Here is a 19,408-nt window from a genome sequence, read left to right as displayed (position 1 = left end):
TCAATGAGCCAGTGGGCGATCCTCTGCTTGGAGACAGCGCTTCCTTTCCGTTGAACACCAAAGCAGACAAAGAGCTGCTCAGAGATTCTAAAGCAAGGCGTGCGATCCAAATAAATGCGTAAAGTGCGCACCGGACACAGCAACGACAGGGCTGGGTCTGCCTCCTCCTGGGGCAGCGCTTGCAGGTTCACCACCTGGTCCCTAAAAGGGGTGGTGGGAACCTTGGGCACATAGCCCGGTCGGGGTCTCAGGATCACGTGAGAGTAACCCAGACTGAGAATGAGTACCCGATCGGGGCAGACGAGCGTGCTGGGGAATGGAAGGTCCGTGGGGGGATACCCGGCGGAGGCGGTCCCATTGGGGTCCCCAAATCACCCGCAGTGCTAGCCGCACTGGCCTCATACCAGTGGGTAAAAGGACCGAGGCAGGGAGCCTCTGGGGTGGCTTGCTTTCTTATGAAGGCAAGCCGCGACCGCAACGTTGCCATGGACATATTCTCGCAATGAGAACATGACCATCCACGAGCGCTGTCTCCGCGTGAGCAGTGCCCAGACACGAAAGACAGTGATTGTGACCATCAGAAGGCGAGAGATAATGAGGGCAACCAGAAATAACACACAATCGGAAAAGCATCTTTAGAAAGACGCGTCTTTAAAAAGACGTTCCGTGTGTGCCGCTCTTTTAGAGAAATATACTCTTTTATTTCTGCCGAAGCACCCAGGGGCATTCTCTGCAGTGCACCAGTGCAGAGGGGGGAGAAGCCGCTGAGATGCGCTGTCAGATCCAGCAGAGGTGAATGAACAGTAGTATTCAACTCAGTGAGCATGACCGTTCGGCTCCGAAGAGAAAATCTGAATGAGTGGTTGCATACCAGCTCCTTTTATACCCGTATGTCCAGGGGAGTGGCATGCAAATACCACTCGCCAATTTTCATTGGCCTTTTATCAAAGACCAGAGGTGTCTCGGGCTCCAAAGAGTGACCCCTAGTGTTACTACATCGACACAACATCGAGTGAGTGACAGATAGGGAACCAGTAATGAAGAGCTCCTGATAAAAGGTTAATGGTTGGTGTCGGGATCGGCCGATCAGATGACAAGATAATCTGTAATCGGTATTGGCTGTAAAAATCATGTTCGGAGCACCCCTAATAATAAGAATATATATGAGTGTTTGGGCGTGTTTAACACTGTTGGTTTCTAGAAAGTAAAGCCTTGTTAAAATATTTTTTACACTCTCACTAGTTTTTAAATGTGTCTACTAACAATGTATCCAACAGTGTATGTTGCATGCATCACAGGAGATTCATGTCATCTTTGTCATTTTTCTGAAAGTCGTGAAAATTCGCAAAAAATGTTTTGTGGGACAGTCATTATTTAAAAAAAAAAAAAAAAAATGATAGAAATAATTTTCCCACAATAAATATTACAATGGTTTATGCTTCATTTTTACTCTTTATTTAGATTATCAAAGTATTAAATGTAAAAATTTTTATTTTTAGAATGGATTTTCATAGTTTAATATTGAATATTGTTTAATGTGGTCTGGAACTAAAACTGTAAAATCTTTACATAAAAGGTATTTGAAAAATACCAAAAACAAATGATGAAGGCCTGGTTTTCATTTTTACATTATTGGGAGTTGACCTTTGTTTTGATTATAGATCATGGAGAACGCAGAAATCAACAACATCATTAAGATCGTGGGTCTTCAGTACAAGAAGAGCTATGATGACTCAGAGTCCCTGAAAAGCTTACGCTATGGAAAGATCATGATCATGACCGATCAGGTGCATTTTTTATTTGTTTAGTTTGTCTGTATTATTTGCTTTTTTGAGAGAACGAGTTCTTGTTGATCCATGAGTATGCAGAGATGTTTTCTTTGACAGTAAGTAATGTTTGTGTTGTGTACTCTCAGGATCAAGACGGCTCTCACATCAAGGGTCTCCTCATTAACTTCTTCCATCACAACTGGCCATCTCTGCTGAAGCACACCTTCCTGGAGGAGTTCATCACACCCATTGTCAAGGTACAACACTCATCCAATGGCATGCACAACACACAAGCCATTCAGATTGCTGCTGTATGTTTACACTTAACTTTAAAACTCTCTCTGCAGGCTAGTAAGAACAAACAGGAGATGGCGTTCTACAGCATCCCAGAGTTTGAGGAGTGGAAGAAACACACAGAAAATTATAAAACATGGCACATAAAGTACTACAAAGGTTTGTTTTCTTTAGTCTCCTTATTTCAAAGAGACTGCATCTAAAAATCAGGAATGATCAACTATGTGTTTCTTTCATACATATCAGGTTTGGGTACCAGCACTAGCAAAGAAGCAAAAGAATATTTTTCCGACATGGAGAGACATCGAATTATGTTTAAATACAACGGCACAGAAGATGACGCAGCCATCACACTGGTTAGTTTTGCACAACATACAGTTTTACACTTGTCTGTGAATGACTAGTTCAGGCCTAAACTTTATTATAGTAGTGTTGGGATTTGTTTCTACTACATTTGGTGCTGTGTTATGTCTGTTCAGATATTTAAAAAATATACAAACAAAAGGCACGCACATCCAATATACCAGGTATTAGGGTGCAGAATCCAAAAAACTCATAATACAACAGGTGAAAACAAAATAGACGCACACCTTAAGCAAAATTCCATCAACAGGATTTAATATATGTAATGTTTTGAGCATTCCGCCCATCATCAGACTTAAAATTCATTAAAAAACGGCATCTTAAATAGTATAGGTCACATGATAATATCTGTCACATGATCAATTTTCCATTAACATACAATTAAATATTTACAAATAAACATGCATATAAAAATAAAATACAATATATACATTTCCATATCATTAAATATGTTTCAAACAGATGAATCAATACAATACATAGATGGCATTAATACATATCTTACAATATCCCGTACAAATTTAACATACATATCGCAACATCTCAAGATACACAATTTACAAAAATGTCTATTATAAAAGTCTTCATTCAAACCCCTAGGACTCTTAGTATTAAAAGTGTAAATCCAGTACAATTCTCTTCTTAACAACATACAATCAATGTCACCCCCTCTATGTGAAACTATTAATACTTCTATTCCTATAAATCTCAATGTGGCTCCACTATGTCCAAATCTGACAAAATGTACCACTACAGGGCTGGTTTTAGATCTATTTCTAATATTGCTACGGTGTTCTGCAATCCTAGTTTTAATGGCTCTGGTAGTTTTTCCGATAAATGCAAGGCCACATGGACATTGCAGCATATAGATAACATTAATTGTAGAGCATGTGATGATACCCCTTATTTTATATTTTTTGCCTGTTTGTGGATGATTAAATGTTTGTGTTTTATAAGTAAAATGGCACTGTTGGCAGTGAGTAGGGGTATTCAGAGGAAGATCATCTCTTACAAGTAAATTCAGAAGATTCGGAGGTCTCTTAAAAGTCATTAAAGGGATATTCATAGAACAACTCTGTAATGCCGGATCTGATTCAATAATGTGCCAATATCGCTTAATAGACTTTTTAATGTCTAGAGCTACAGGTGAGTATTGTATTGGAATGCCTCTTTGGAGACATATTGTCGATTGGTGGAAAAAGATGTACTTACTATTTTTTACAAAAAAAGACAGTATAAAGTTGCTAATAATTTGACCAAATTACAATGAGATGAACTAAATTGCCTTTAAAAGGATAACACTGTAGTGATTCTGAGTGCTGACAAGGGAGGTGCTATTGTTATGCTTGATCGAGAGGCATATGACCAGGAGGCCAAAAGACAGCTGGCATGTACCTCCTTTTTTTTTTTTTTTTTTTTTTTTTTATTAGATTCTAATCCCACCTTTGAATATAGAAGGAGAGTGTATACAAAATTGGATGAACTGTGGGAGCATGGACATATTGCTCAACACAAACATGGTTTTATAAAGGCTCATTTCCTTATCACTCCAGTTTTCTATATGTTACCTAAGATTCATAAACAGTTTTTGGAAATACCTCCAGAAAGAACGATTATAGCTGCTATTGGTTCTCTGACTGAAGAAAATCTCAGTTTATGTGGACTTCTTTCTTCAACCATTAGTGACTACGCTTCCATCATATGTTAAGGTTCTGTTGAATTTATAAATATTATTAAATCTTTAAAAATATCAGAAGATACCTTGATAGTCATTTTGGTTATTGAATCATTGCATACGAATGTTCCATTTGATGGAGGACTTTTAGCAGCTAAATGTTTTCTTGATGGGAGAGGAATTTGTAATCCTAGTACTGATTGTATTTTGGAACTTATTACTGAGGTACTTGAGTGCAATTATTTTCTATATGGACATGAATATTTTCTTCTGGTATCAGGGGTTGCTATGGGTTCTAAAATGTCCCCTAGTTTTGCTTCTTTATATGTGGGAATGTTTGAGAAAAATTTCATTTTTGACATTCAGAATAACCCTTTCAGTCAATACATTTCTTGTTGGATTAGATATTTAGATGATATATTTTTTATTTAGACTGGGTCAGAGAATACTTCAAGAGCATTTCACAATTTTGTAAACTCAAGGGATGAACATTTGAAATGTACTTTATCTTATATATGACTATATTATGCCAACAAAATGATTTTTTAGATATCCTAATTATCAGAGACAAGGAGGGATTAAATACTGATTTATATCGTAAACCCACTGACAGAAATTCTCTTTTACATGGTACATCATATCACCCCGTTACCCAGAAGAAAGTTCCTATCTCTCAGTTTCACAGGATTAGATGAATTTGTAGTACAGATATTGATTTTGAAAGACAAACAAATTATTTAAAAACACGTTTCAGAAAAAGAGGCTATAAGGAAAATTGGATTTGCAATGCTTCATCACATTTTGAGAATAAATCACAGACTGATTGCTTAACTACTAAGAGAGATAAAAAAATCTGATCATATGGGTAGAATTGATTGTCCTATACAATACTCACCTGTAGCTCAAGACATTAAAAAGACTATTAAGCAACACTGGCACATTATTGAATCAGATCTGCCATTACAGAGTTGTTTTTTCGAATCCCCTTTAATGACTTTTAAGAGACTTCAGAATCTTCGGAATTTACTTGTAAGAGCTGATCTTCCTCTGTATACCCCTACTCATTTTTTGAGTTCTGTTCCTTGTGGTAATTATCCTAGTGGCAACTGCCAACAGTGCCATTTTACTTATAAAACACAAACATTTAATCATCCACAAACAGGAAAAAAATATAAAATAAGGGGTATCATCACATGCTCTACAATTAATGTTATCTATATGCTGCAATGTCCATGTGGCCTTGCATTTATAGGAAAAACTACCAGAGCCATTAAATCTAGGATTGCAGAACACCGTAGCAATATTAGAAATAGATCTAAAACCAGCCCTGTAGTGGTACATTTTGTCAGATTTGGACATAGTGGAGCCACATTGAGATTTATAGGAATAGAAGTATTAATAGTTTCACATAGAGGGGGTGACATTGATTGTATGTTGTTAAGAAGAGAATTGTACTGGATTTACACTTTTAATACTATGAGTCCTAGGGGTTTGAATGAAGACTTTTATAATAGACCATTTTTGTAAATTGTGTATCTTGAGATGTTGTGATATGTATGTTAAATTTGTACAGGATTTTATATGTAAATATTTAATTGTATGTTAATGGAAAATTGATCATGTGACAGATATTATCATGTGACCTATACTATTTAAGATGCCGTTTTATAATGAATTTTAAGTCTGATGAAAGCAAAATGCTCAAAACGTTACATGTATTAAAAGCCTGTTGATGGAATTTTGCTTTAAGTGTGTGTCTCCTTTGTTTTCTACTGTTCAGATATTTAACACATCAGACAGCTGGTTGACTGTGTGTGAAATCTGTGTTTAGGCGTTCAGTAAGAAGAAAACAGATGACAGGAAAGAGTGGCTGACTAACTTCATGGAGGACAGACGGCAGAGGAGGATGCATGGACTGCCTGAGGTACAGCTGTTAATCATGCACTCCACCTAACAAGAGAAAAGATTGTCATCTAAACATATCAGCTCTAATTAAAGAGGTGCTATAGGAACTGTAAGAGGGTGAATCTCGCAAAGAACATGCCCAGGTCATATTTTACCCCAAAAACAAAAGATAAACAAGTGATTATATTTTCTATAAAGATAATTTTTTATTTTTTTTTTTATTTTTTTTTTTTTGCATTGTGAAATTTTCATGGAAATTACACTGTAATACAGTAATAAAAAGCAACCAGTTTGAACAATTTTTTTTTTTTAATTATTAAAATAAAATAAAATAATGTTTAACTAATACTACCATGTACTATGCATGTGTGCGCGCTTACAAATGTACTTAATAGTTGAACTTGGATAATGTTTCTGATCTTACACTGTTCTGGTTTACTCATCACAGCAATTCCTGTACGGCACCTCGACACGACACTTGTCCTACAATGACTTCATTAACAAAGAGTTGATCCTCTTCTCCAACTCAGACAACGAGCGATCTATTCCCTCACTTGTTGATGGTGGGTATCTTCAGTCTGGCATCAACATTCTCTTGCTGGAGATTTGCATCAATAAATGTATTGGAGAGTGAACATCAAACTCATCAACTAATCGCAGTTCTGATAGTGTTTAACCCAAATGATGATTATTTATATTAAAATCCACAACAGCTGCTTGTGTTAAAATAATGTCTCTGCTTTCATTTTTGTCGTGCAGGTCTGAAGCCTGGTCAGAGGAAGGTGTTGTTCACCTGTATGAAGAGGAATGATAAGAGAGAAGTCAAGGTTGCCCAGCTGGCTGGATCTGTGGCTGAAATGTCTGCTTACCATCATGGCGAAGTTTGTAACACCCAATTAATTACATTGTGTCTTTAAAACAATAACTGGTCATTGCACATTATAGAGTGTGCATTATTAGATATGTAGACAGGCAGACTGAATTTATTGATCCAAGAGTGGAAATGTAGTTCAAAAGAGCAGCTACATTGAATATGGATTGCAAACAGCTGCAGCCATACACAACAACAGTGTGGTAAAAAAAAAGTGCAAAACATTATAACAGTGAAATAATTTTTTTTATGAATGTCAGGCATTCAAATTCTGTGGAAATATGCGGAGCTTTCTGTAGAATTATGCATGTGCAGTTTTCCCATGAGCCTGCTCATAGTTGTTTCTTACTTTGTCTTTGGTGAAACAAAGTGTATTTTTCTGATCTATGAGTCCAGTGTGAGATATATAATTTTGTTGTTGTTGTTATTCTCCCAGCTGCTCTGGCCTGACTTGTACAGCCTGACCATGACTACATGGTCAATACAAAGTTTCACACCTGTTATTTGTAGTTCCTGTTGTCAGACTCGTCTAATAATGTAGAGTACGGTATGATGGAGGTAGTCATTAGTAAACTTCTGCAGGTGATACTAGTCTGTCTTATACTGGAAATTGGTGTAGAGGATGAAAAGGAAAGGACCCAGGACGGAGCCTTGGTGTACCTAAGTACAGCTTACCATCATCTCCTGATGTTATGCAGATTTAGTTACAAATTTTGTTTCAAAAGTTGTGATAACAGACTGACAGATTTCAAACAGTTAGTTTTAAAAGAAAAGTTTTTGTCTCATCTGCAGCAAGCCCTGATGATGACCATTGTCAATTTGGCCCAGAACTTTGTTGGCAGCAACAACATCAACATCCTTCAGCCTCTCGGTCAATTTGGTACTCGCATCAACGGCGGTAAAGACGCTGCCAGTCCTCGTTACATCTTCACCATGCTCAGGTAAGACTTGTTTTGTTTTAGTAAATTGTGTTGTAAGTGGTTAGAGCTGGTGTGCTGGTGCATGCTGGGCTTGATCGATGTATTGTTAATGTCTGATATTATTGAGGGGTTGAGATCTTCAGGATGTTCTTATGTATGTTTCTCTCTTGTCTCTCAGTCCATTGGCCAAACTGCTGTTTCCTGCGGTGGACTCGAGTCTGCTGAAGTTCCTGTATGATGACAACCAGAAGGTGGAGCCAGAGTGGTACATTCCCATCATTCCCATGGTGCTGGTGAATGGAGCTGAGGGCATCGGGACTGGCTGGGCCTGTAAGATCCCCAACTATGACCCGCGAGAGATCGTTAACAACATCAACCGTATGCTCAACCATCAGGACCCTCTACCCATGGTAAAACATTCACACTTGCAATGATCATTGCTTGTTTTACAGTTTTAGTACTATTGTACTGTATGTTTGCTGAGATGACAAAACATCTCTGATTCGGTTTCCCAAGACTGATCTTTTACTCTATGTGTAACCCTCTACAAAGCAAGCAAATCACTTGCATATGCTTCAAATTTTGAAATATGCGACTAAAATGTCTGTGATTAGCCACTGGTTGGTACATTTTCAGATTTCACTCAGCTCTGATTGAGTAGTGGTGAAGAAGTTTAGCACTGAGATCCTTTCACTGTGTGTTGAGAGTAAAAGTTTGGTTTGACATTTTTCCATGTATTTTGTATTCAAAGACAACATATATAAATACACCGATCAGCCACAACATTAAAACCACCTGCCTAATATGTATGCAGTATAATATATGCAATTTCAAGGCATCATTTATTAATAGAAAACATTTGTACTATGAAAAACAAATGTAATTTTTTATTTTTTTGTATAATAAATATATTTGTAATGTAGAATGTAGAAGATTCCCTGTATAATTAACAGCATTAGCTGTAAGCAAAATGGACATTATAACTGAAATATACCCAAAATCAGAATCAAATCAGGAAATCTGTATCAATACCCACCCCTACTTAGTAAATCAATCTTTGGATTTTTTGGTGGTCAAATGTCTTTTTGCTGTATGAATTTGCATGTCAGAGTTCTCCAGACTTGAACTTTTGTACAAAATCTAGTGTGACTACCCTTTAAGAAGTGTGCAAAATGCATATATTATGCATATAGTGTTACTTATTCTGTATTTTTATTGTTCCTCAGCTGCCCAGCTACAAGAACTTTAAAGGTGTCATTCATGAGCTGGGGCAGAACCAATATTTCGTCAGTGGAGAAGTGTCCGTCCTGGACAAAAACACCATTGAGATCACAGAACTTCCCGTTCGCACCTGGACTCAGGTATGATCACCTGACCAGGTGTCAGGATTTCATGAAATTAGATTTTTTTTTACTGTAATATTGGTGTACCAGTGTCTCTATCTCTATCTTTGTCTCTCTTAGGCATATAAAGAGTCAGTTCTGGAGCCCATGCTGCAGGGCACAGATAAAACTCCTCCTTTGATCAGTGACTATAAGGAGTACCACACTGACACTACGGTGAAGTTTGTGGTGCGTATGACAGAGGAGAAGCTGGCACAGGCTGAGGCAGCCGGTCTTCACAAGGTCTTTAAACTGCAGTCCTCTCTCACCTGCAACTCCATGGTACGGATCTACTGAAGCTCATTGTGTATGTGCGTAACAAAGACTTTAAAAACACTAATGTTTTTGTTTATTGTAATATTTAAATCTATAATGAAGTGATAAAGCACTTTGTGTTATGTAAGTAAATACTCAATAAACATGACTTCATGTGACTGCATCAAGTTCAAGGTTTTCTGTGGGCCTGGGTATCTCAGTGGTAAAAGACGCTGGCTACCACCCCTGGAGTTCACTAGTTCGAATCCCAGGGCGTGCTGAGTGACTCCAGCCAGGTCTCCTAAGAGTCACATGGGGTAACCTCCTCGTGGTCGCTATAATGTGGTTCGTTCTCGGTGGGGTGCGTGGTGAGTTGAGCATGAATCCTCCACACGCGCTATGTCTCCGTGGCAACGCACTCAACAAGCCACGTGATAAGATGCGCGGGTTGACGGTCTAAGACGCAGAGGCAACTGGGATTTGTCCTCCGCCACCCGGACTGAGGCGAATCACTCCGCCACCACGAGGACTTAGAGCGCATTGGGAATTGGGCATTCCAAAAAAAATTCAAGGTTTTCTGAGTGTCTCTCTCTCTCTCTCTCTCTCTCTCTCTCTCTCTCTGTGTGTGATTTCTGCAGGTGCTGTTTGATCACATGGGCTGTTTGAAGCGCTATGAGTCTGTGCATGATATCCTGAAGGAGTTCTTCGAGCTGCGACTGCACTATTATAAACTGAGGAAGGACTGGCTGGTGGGCAGTCTGGGAGCAGAGGCTGCCAAACTCTCCAACCAGGCTCGATTTGTGCTCGAGAAGATCGAAGGAAAAGTATCAATCGGTGAGATATTTTTCAATATTTTTGTCAGATTTCAATTAACTTTTTGGCCTGTAGCTTCTTATGATAGTATGTTCTGTTGTGTTTCCTTCCTGTATTCTTGGTTGTTCAATATGATTCTCTGATTCAGTTTAGTTCAGTAATAAAAATATTATTAATAAGCCAAAAATAATTTGAGACTGTAATTTAAAATCTAGTCGCCATTGGCAACTGTCGGGTTGTGTGCACTCATATGCGGTTTCATCAGATAACATCTTGTGAGTTATTGAATACATCTATAGAGCACCAGTGTGTCTCGCGCTGCTTTTCACTCGTTCTGTTGTGATGACGAGCTCGCTGCACCGCACGCAACAACAAATCCAGCGCGAGAGAGTCGTGACCAAATGACTCTTATGAACTGGATCTTTTTCATGAATAACCCAAAAAGAACTGAGGGTTTGAACTCAGGAGCTCAGGTTAGCAGTTTGAACCAGATTCACTTTCTCAGCGAATCAGCCGCCAGTGAGTGCAGACATTTCAAAATAAGAGTCCCATGTGTATATCAGGCTTCTTTATAATTAAAAGTCCCATATTGTGTACCACTTTTTTCTCTTGGTAATTATTGATTGGGATTGGAGTAGCACAATAAACTGCATCTGGGATTTCATTCAGTTTGCACTCTTGTAGTCTCTGTGTCTGGGCCATCTGGTAACGGTAAAAGACTAAGGCAATATTGTAAAACAATTTATATACTGTATAATATATATTTATTTGAGATCAATCTTTTGACCCAATTGAGGGACTTGTTCACAACTATTACACAAGGTGCACACATTCTTTGATGCTCAAGAAGACAACAAACTACTATATGCATACTATACATAATTATCTGTAATGTAGATTGTGAAGAGCAATATTAAATAAAAAAAATCTTTTGTCTCTTATATTTGTATAAATTATGAAAGGGGTGTGAACATTTATGAGACAAAAGGGAATGCAAACTTATCTTCTCAACTATGTACTGTATACTGTTTATTAAACCTCCGATTAATGGGTTATCAGCTGTCTTCCTTTTCTTCTGCTTTCTATCTTGTTTCTGAACAGCAATCTAAATCGAGCAATTCTGTGATTTGGTGACTATAAACAGTCATTTGGCTCCTTAATGTTTCAGTTTAGGAGCCAATGGCTCCTTAGTCATTTTTATTTTAGCCTGGAGCCCTGCTATATTTTTCAATAATATCAAACATTCTCACATGTTCATTGTTTTAAAGACCTCACAGTCAATGGTTCAAGTGTTTTAAATGTTAAAGTGAATGTTATGTGCTGTCAGTGTGATTTAGCAGTCTGTATTATTTTTCAGAGAACAAATCAAAGCGAGATCTTATTAGAATGCTGGTACAGAGAGGATATGAGTCTGACCCTGTCACTGCCTGGAATAAAGCCCAGGAGAAGGTATATGATAGCTGTTTCAATATTTGTTGACTGTTAGGATGTACCGAAAGGTGAAGGAAAATAAGTGACAGAGTTAACGATTAATAGAATCCACAGTGTGATTTATTTGTGCAAAAGTGAAGAAATCCAGAAAATTGTCCAAAATAATGACAGTGTTGAAAAAAAAAAAAAAATAGATCTAGAGAAAACTATACAAAAATATAAACATCATACACAACTATTGTTTTGGCTATACCACTAGGGTCCAAAAAACACAATACACATAACCCACCACAAAATGGCTAACTTTTATAGGCCTTGGCTCTTCCCCTTTGGATTATACCAGTATTAAAATGGTAAATATGAAATAAATGCATTCAACACGCATCATACATGCAAGTTGTATTGACATACTGTACGTTCTTAACATATATTATTTACTACATAAACACAGAATATCCAAAAGTTGTATTTACACAAAAACACAGACACGGAATCCCATTGAAGTCATACAATATGTGATGCGCTGCCATACTGGCGTGAATGAACTGTGTAAATGTATTGGGTTTTTAACTGTTTATAGTCTACATGCACTGTGCACTTCAGAATAAACAAGTGGTACCGGAGCTAAAGTCCCTTTCATGGCAAGTCAGTCCATTTGGCAGCTTTCTTAGGAATGCTCCCGGGCAGCTATTTTCTATGGATATAAGTGGCATAAAAGTACAAACTGCTATGCACTTGAATGGGGAAAGACCGAAATCTCTTAAACAGTTGATCAAGATTACAATCATTGAACATTCTAATCAGCAGTAAAATTTGACAACAACTGTATCATAAATTGTGCTTTTTTAGCTTAGATCACGCTAAAAACACTATTTTTCAGGCTGGTCCAGCTAATGCTCATACACGTTCTCAAGCTAACTGACAGGTGATCTCATGTCACTAACTGATGTCTGTATCTAAAAGGTCGTTTACCTGTAAGGCGGGACTTCCTTTTCTACATTCGCCATTTTGGGTCTTCCAATTTCTCCCATTAAGTTTAATACTATTGCTCCGTCTCTGCCGGACCTCAAATATACACAGGAAATCAAAGGAAAAGTGTTCCTCCAAAATGCCAAGTTTAATGAGTTTGTTTGATTAGACATTGTTTTGATTATACAATTGAATTAAAACAGATAACATAGGTGCTTAAATGTGTAATACATTGGATTGTATATAATAATAGCATATATACTCTGTGCAGTGGCAGGCCATGCATTTAAAGTCTAGGCCTTCAGTGTGATTCATGCCATTAAGAAAACACAGTTTCACAATGAATAAGACACCCTATGCCTTTGGGCATCATACATTGTCGCAGCTAACTAATAATACAAATTGACATTTTAAAAACACGTCCATGCATGAAAGTCAGAACTTGAAACGATACTTAATGCTTAAGCAAGCCTAATTTTAACTGCAGCATGACTGTTTTGTGAAATGAGCGTCTCCCGAACAGACATTCAAAAATCATAATTTTTCATATGAATCTACCAAGGAGGTCTATAATACATGGAAAAATGTATCTAATAATATTTGCAATTTAAATGTTGCTTGCAATAAATTTCGTTTCGTCAGGGTACACGGTTATGCTGCGTTCCATTCAAGTTGGATGTGGGATATTCCTACTTGATATCTCCGACCATAAATGCATTCCATTCCCCAATATTCGGAACTGCAACGCTCCCGTTAGCTTAGCAGGGGTTTGACTCTCATTAGAGATGTCTCCTAGCAACCCAACTGATAAACAATGCTGCAGCGCTAGCATTTGTGCTACAGGTGTATGATTATCAAAATAGATTATAATGTTTTATACACCTGTTTCTGCAGGCGTTTGTTAAACAAGCTTCAATATCATGTAATGTGGACATGAACTCATTTATCGATATTACTTAAGGTGAATGTTTATTACTTTATATATCTCCCTGAGTGTCGACATGTTTGTGTGACATCATACCCCTGCATCTCGGCGAAATTGGAGATGAGAATTTCTGCACAAACCTACAAATTGTAATTCTTGAAGTCAAGATGCATTCCATTGCACTTTTCCTAGTAGAAAGTTGTAAAATCCGACTTTCCGAGTTGAATGGAACGCAGCACTACTTTTCAAAACTTTATCCAACACTGAATTCTCAAGCAGCCTTAGAAAACTCCTGATGTTTCTATAAAAATGCAAAAAGCACTTACCCATTTGCTTGAAGTGAAATTCAGTCCTCCTTTCCTGTCTAATAAATTAAGCAATCACATGGTCATGCAGAACATCTTGTGTTTTTAAATCCATAAGGATCTCTTTCTCAATGGTTATAGTGGCAGTGACAGCTGACTCGTCAGCAAGATCTTGCGCTCTTCGCTTTCAAATTACATCACTTAAAGCGTGATTGCGTCACTCAAGGCCAGCTAGAAGGCCTCGACCGGGACATATCCTAAAGATTACACCCACCAAGAACAAATAAATCAATCTGATTGGCTGATGAATCTGACAATCTGACTTTAGTTGCCCATTCATTTGCAATGTTGAGGGATTCTGTGGAAATTCTGAAGGCCTTATGCTCTGCTCTTGATTGGGGCATGCGATTTGTGACACTTTTTTGTTACAGTTGTCACACTTTGCTTGTAAGCATTGAGGAATAAATTCTGACTGGATAAACTTTTCGTTTTTCTCTATTTGTTTGTAGATTATTCAAGAGTGGAAAGCAATTAAAAATACATAGGCAAAAAGGTGATTGAGAATGAAAGGATGAAAAATATTTATTTGGCATGTTAGGCCAGCAGAGAAGGCTTTGTTGGCCCTGAGAATTTGCCACTGACTCTATGTATAAATACATGTTTAGGTTACATTTCATTACTGTTCATTTAATGTCAAATTGGATTTCATAGCTTGTAGTGTTCTAATGAGGTTGTTCAGCTCCACTCCTCTCTCTCACTCTTGTCTTTTTTTTTTTTTTTTCCTCTCTGATTGGTCGGGCTGATGACGATGTCAGTCATTGGAGGATGAGGATATTGATGGTAATGAGAGTGACAGTTCAGTGGACTCTGGCTCTTCATCTGGACCAAACTTTAATTACATCCTCAACATGCCACTGTGGTGTCTGACGAAAGAGAAGGTGGAGGAGCTCCTCAAACAAAGAGACATGAAGGTACATCTGTCCCTAGAATCATCACTTGCACAGTTTTTATGTATTTTACACATTTTATTTTATTTTGAGGCCTGACAGCTTTGTGTGAAGAACAGACCAAAATTTAAGTCATTGTTCACTTAAAATTTTTGGTGAACTATACCTTTGACTGTAGTTTCCCAATTGCTTTTAGTATCTTTATAAAACCAGAACTAGAACGCAAATGAGCTATAGTGTAATCAAGTTCCCAGCTGCTATAAAGCCTTGAGTGTTAATTGTGAATGTGTGCTGTTTAATGTGTCATGTAGAAAACAGAGCTAAATGAACTGCAGAGGAAGAATTCAGAGGATCTGTGGAGAGAAGATCTGGCCGTCTTCATAGAGGAGCTGGACGTGAGTTTTTACACTGGTTTATGATTGAGTTGAAGATCCAGCACTATTGTAACCTGATGACTCATGTAAAACTTTTATCTCTGTGTCTTTATGGCAGCGTGTGGAGGAGCAGGAGAAGGAGAGTGTGAACTCTGGGAGGGGCATAAAGCTGGTGAAGGGGAAGGTGGGGAAACCCAAAGTGAAGAAGATGCAGTTGGAGGAAACGCTGCCCTCTCCGTTCGGCCGCAGGATAGAGCCACAGGTCACACTCACCATGAAAGCTGACGCCTCCAAGAAACTCACCAAGAAGAAAAAGGTAAAGACGAGTGTGTGTGTGTGTATGAGGGTATTCCCGATACCAAAATTTCAGTAGTCTGTACTAATACCAGTAAAATTCCACAAATACCAATTTCGATACCACAGCAAAAATAGGTAATACTCATTTAGCCTATTTAAAAAGTTAAATATCTATGTAAATAATAAGTTTAAACAATTGCATTTCTTTCAAGTGTTTTTCAATTATAAAAACATTGCTTTTTTTAAAGTAATTACTCAAGTAAACAGTTAACAGCTAAGTACAACGTAAACTAAACAAAAATTAATTAGGAATATTGAGTGGTTTTCTTTTCAGTATTGTTGTTTGATTAATATTACTACCTTAACAGACCGCTAGTGCAAGGTCTAATGCTCAGATCCGATATTTTGATAAAAAACTGATTGCTTTTGTTCCACCTGTTTGCAATCACTGGACTGTGTTTACATTCATTATCACATCTGACGGCCATTTTGACCATGAAGCACATTTTACCGTTCATGTTCAGAGTCGCATGACCACATTTATTGTGAGCCGCGTGGGCTCTTCTTCTGATTGCTTTTCAGTTCCTCCGGTCGAGCATGGGCTCTGACACAACAGTCGGCAGTATTTCGGTGTAAAAGGAGTAACAGAGCAAGCACTCGAGTGTGTGAGCATTTGAAAGCACCCATGTGTTAGTCAAACAGCGTGCGGGTACCGAATTGAGTTGGTACTTGCTACTACCATACTGCAGAAACAATTGGTATCGTTAAATCCTTTTTATTTTAGTATCGACTTAGTGCCAAGAACTTTTTAGTACTTTTGACCTCCCTAGTGTGTATGAGGCCTTGTTAAGGAACTTTTAACATCCAGTGTGTGAATTATACACACCTTTAGAGTGGTCAATTGTTTTAAAGAATGTTTTAAAATGGAGAGTCACGTGATGCCATGCAAGGTTCGGACGTGTGAACAGTGAGCTCTGCGCACTTTTCTGATACTTTTTGTGTCATAAACCGGTGAGATTCGATACACCCTGATCCATAACTGTTCTAGGAAGACAATATGTCAAAGAATTCAAAATCCTGGGGCTCTGGAGACATTAAAAGACACTTACGTGCTCAAAATGACGCCCCTCTGGAGGCCTCGAGCCAGGGTGTCGATTTTGCCGGAGAAGTGAAGGAAATTTGGTGAGAATTGTTGAACGTGTCGGCAATGCTGACGAAGGTCATTGCTGACTTGGAGGATTTTGCTGCAATATGTTGATCGATCACAGCCATGGAGACAAAATTCACTGAGGTGGTTACAAGAGTGCCAGATGTCGAGAAACAGATCGATTATCTGTAGTCATCGGAGAGGGAATTAGCTGCTAATCCGCTAGCGACCAAGGTGGATTTGGAGCGCGTCTGGGAGAAGTATGTCCAAATTGTTGGAGTTCCTGAGGACGAAGAAGGTCGGGATATGGTGAAATTCCTGGCACCCCATAAAAAGAAGGAAAGTTATTTCTCTTCTTATACGTAAGAAATATGATATAGTGTTTCTTCAAGAAATGCATCTTTCATGGTGTGGACATGTTTTCTTTAGTGCTGGTGCAAGTAAAAGCAGGGGAGTCTTTACACTGATAAGTAAGCATCTACAATCCAAATATCTCAAACAGAGTAAAGATAAATTAGGAAGATTCATTATTGTTTTAGCAGAAATTCAGGGGCAAAGGTTGATTTTGGCTAATATCTACGCACCTAATGCTGATGATCAGGGCTTTTTTAAAGATCTTGAAGGGATGCTGCAAGCCACTTGCACCCCTCATGATATAATATTGGAGGAGACTTTAATCTATTGATGGACTGATGATCCTTGATCATAGTGAAGCAAAAGTGTGTAAGCCCCCTAGAGCAACATTGATGCTTCACAGGATGTGTAAAAATCTTGGTCTTACAGATATTTGGAGACTTTTGAACCCATTTGTTAGGGACTATAAATTTTTTTCATCAGTCCATAAGATTTAGAATAGAATAGATGTTTTTTATTTATATCTAAGCCCCTCATTTCATCTGTTGTTGATTGCTCAATTGGAAACATCTTAGTTTCCGTTCATGCCCTGGTGAGTTTAGAGATGTTGCCACATATGAAGAAAAATAAATCATATAGTTGGTGCTTTAATGTATCCCTTTTGCAAAATCCTGAATTCCAACAAATGTTAAAGGCTGAAATCAATGTTTATATTGAGACCAACTGGTCCTCGGTGTCCCCTGTGGGCATGGCTTGGGAGGCACTTAAGGTGGTTCTTAGGGGTTTGATAATATTATGCCCCATTCACCAAAAAATCCAAAGCACGAGAACTCGTGGAGATGGAAGGGAATATTAAAAGTGCTGAGGCAGAGCTGAAGTGCCGAATGTCGTCTGAAGGCCTCAGAGAATTGGCCTGATTGAAATACAGATACATTACTATTTTGTTGCGGAAGGTGTTGTTTTGGCTATTCAGAACAAGACAGTAATACTTTGAGTCAGGGGGAAAAGCAGGGAAGCTTTTGGCTAGATATATAAAGCAGAGAGTCTTTTTCTATCATTCTCTCAGTGAAATCTGCTGGTGGTAAAATGTTTACCTCGGCCATTGATATTAATAATGCTTTTAAAGAATTCTATCTTGACCTCTATAGTTCCACGTCTTCGTCTACTGATGAAGATATTAGAAACTTTGTGGAACCATTAGAACTTCCTAAACTGATGACTGAGCAAAAAAAATTATCTTGATTCTGAGATAAACTTGGAGGAGCTTGGCGAGGTAATTAAGGCCTTGCCTACAGGCAAGTCTCCGGCCCCAGATGGCTTTGCTGCTGAATTTTTTTAAATCTTATGCTACAGAACTGGCTTCACATTTGTTAGAAATTTATACGGAATCATTAAAGAATGGAAAGCTTCCAAGCTTACCCCAACCATGACACAAGCCCAGATCAGTCTGATTCTTAAAAAGGACAAAGATCCAAGTGAGTGTAAGAGTTACCATCCAATTTTCCTGATCCAGCTAGATGTAAAAATATTGTCAAAAATTCTGGCTAACAGATTAAGTAAAGCTATGACATCTCTTATACATATAGATCAGGTGGGGTTTATTCGGGGCTGCAGCTCTTCTGATAACATTAGGCGTTTCATCAATATCATGTGGTCAGTGGCGAATGATCAGACGCCGGTCGCTGCCATCTCACTTGATGCCGAAAAGGCATTTGATATGGTAGAATGGGATTATCTTTTTAAGATTTTGGAAGTATATGGGTTCGGGAATACTTTTATTGGATGGATTAAGTTACTTTATAGACACCCGGTAGCAGCGGTACAAACAAATGGATTAATTTCAGATTATTTTACTCTGGATAGGTGCACCCGGCAGGGTTGCCCTCTTTCCCCATTATTGTTCTGTCTTGCCCTGGAACCATTAGCAGCCGCGATAAGAAGGGAAGATGATTTTCCAGGGATGGTGGCGGGAGGTGCGGCGCATAAGCTTTTGCTCTACGCAGATGATATTTTATTATTCGTCTCTGACCCCATTAGAGCTACGCCTTGCCTCCACAGCATTATTAATTGCTTTTCTAAGTTCTCAGGATACGGAGTCAATTGGTCTAAAATCCGAAGCTTTGGCTCTGACTGCGTACTGCCCAGTAACGGCTTTTCAGCCGGGCACCTTCCAGTGGCCCAAACAGGGAATTAAGTATTTGGGCATTTTATTCCCTGCTAATTTTTTTATTTAGTTAGAGTTAATTTTGACCCCTTTATAAAAAGGTTTTCGAGCGATGTGGGCAGGTGGGCTTCATTACATTTATCTATGATTAGGAAGGTTAATGTTATTAAAATTAATTGTATTCCAAAATTTAACTACCTGCTACAATCTCTCCCTGTAGATGTCCCCCTCTCTTATTTCAAGCAATC

General features: G+C 38.3%; 1 protein-coding gene across 3 annotated transcripts in view; it reads left to right on the top strand.

Moving 5' to 3' along the window:
• The window catches only part of LOC127425136 (DNA topoisomerase 2-beta-like), a 79,212-nt gene that overhangs the window by 44,508 nt on the left and 15,296 nt on the right, over window positions 1-19,408 (top strand). For all 3 annotated transcript variants that reach the window (XM_051670810.1, XM_051670811.1, XM_051670809.1), the window contains exons 13-28: window positions 1,662-1,787; window positions 1,916-2,026; window positions 2,117-2,222; window positions 2,310-2,419; window positions 5,933-6,025; window positions 6,455-6,569; window positions 6,766-6,887; window positions 7,670-7,818; window positions 7,976-8,207; window positions 9,024-9,158; window positions 9,261-9,461; window positions 10,073-10,268; window positions 11,605-11,696; window positions 14,693-14,848; window positions 15,136-15,219; window positions 15,317-15,514. In XM_051670810.1, coding sequence (XP_051526770.1) covers window positions 1,662-1,787; window positions 1,916-2,026; window positions 2,117-2,222; window positions 2,310-2,419; window positions 5,933-6,025; window positions 6,455-6,569; window positions 6,766-6,887; window positions 7,670-7,818; window positions 7,976-8,207; window positions 9,024-9,158; window positions 9,261-9,461; window positions 10,073-10,268; window positions 11,605-11,696; window positions 14,693-14,848; window positions 15,136-15,219; window positions 15,317-15,514 — 2,226 coding nt within the window. The remainder of the gene's footprint in view (window positions 1-1,661; window positions 1,788-1,915; window positions 2,027-2,116; window positions 2,223-2,309; window positions 2,420-5,932; window positions 6,026-6,454; window positions 6,570-6,765; window positions 6,888-7,669; window positions 7,819-7,975; window positions 8,208-9,023; window positions 9,159-9,260; window positions 9,462-10,072; window positions 10,269-11,604; window positions 11,697-14,692; window positions 14,849-15,135; window positions 15,220-15,316; window positions 15,515-19,408) is intronic.

This window comes from Myxocyprinus asiaticus, chromosome 34 (genome assembly GCF_019703515.2).
Source record: "Myxocyprinus asiaticus isolate MX2 ecotype Aquarium Trade chromosome 34, UBuf_Myxa_2, whole genome shotgun sequence".
NCBI classification, from domain to species: Eukaryota; Metazoa; Chordata; class Actinopteri; order Cypriniformes; family Catostomidae; genus Myxocyprinus; species Myxocyprinus asiaticus.
Note: the sequence above shows the minus strand (reverse complement) of the source record. Positions and strands in the feature narration are given on the sequence as shown.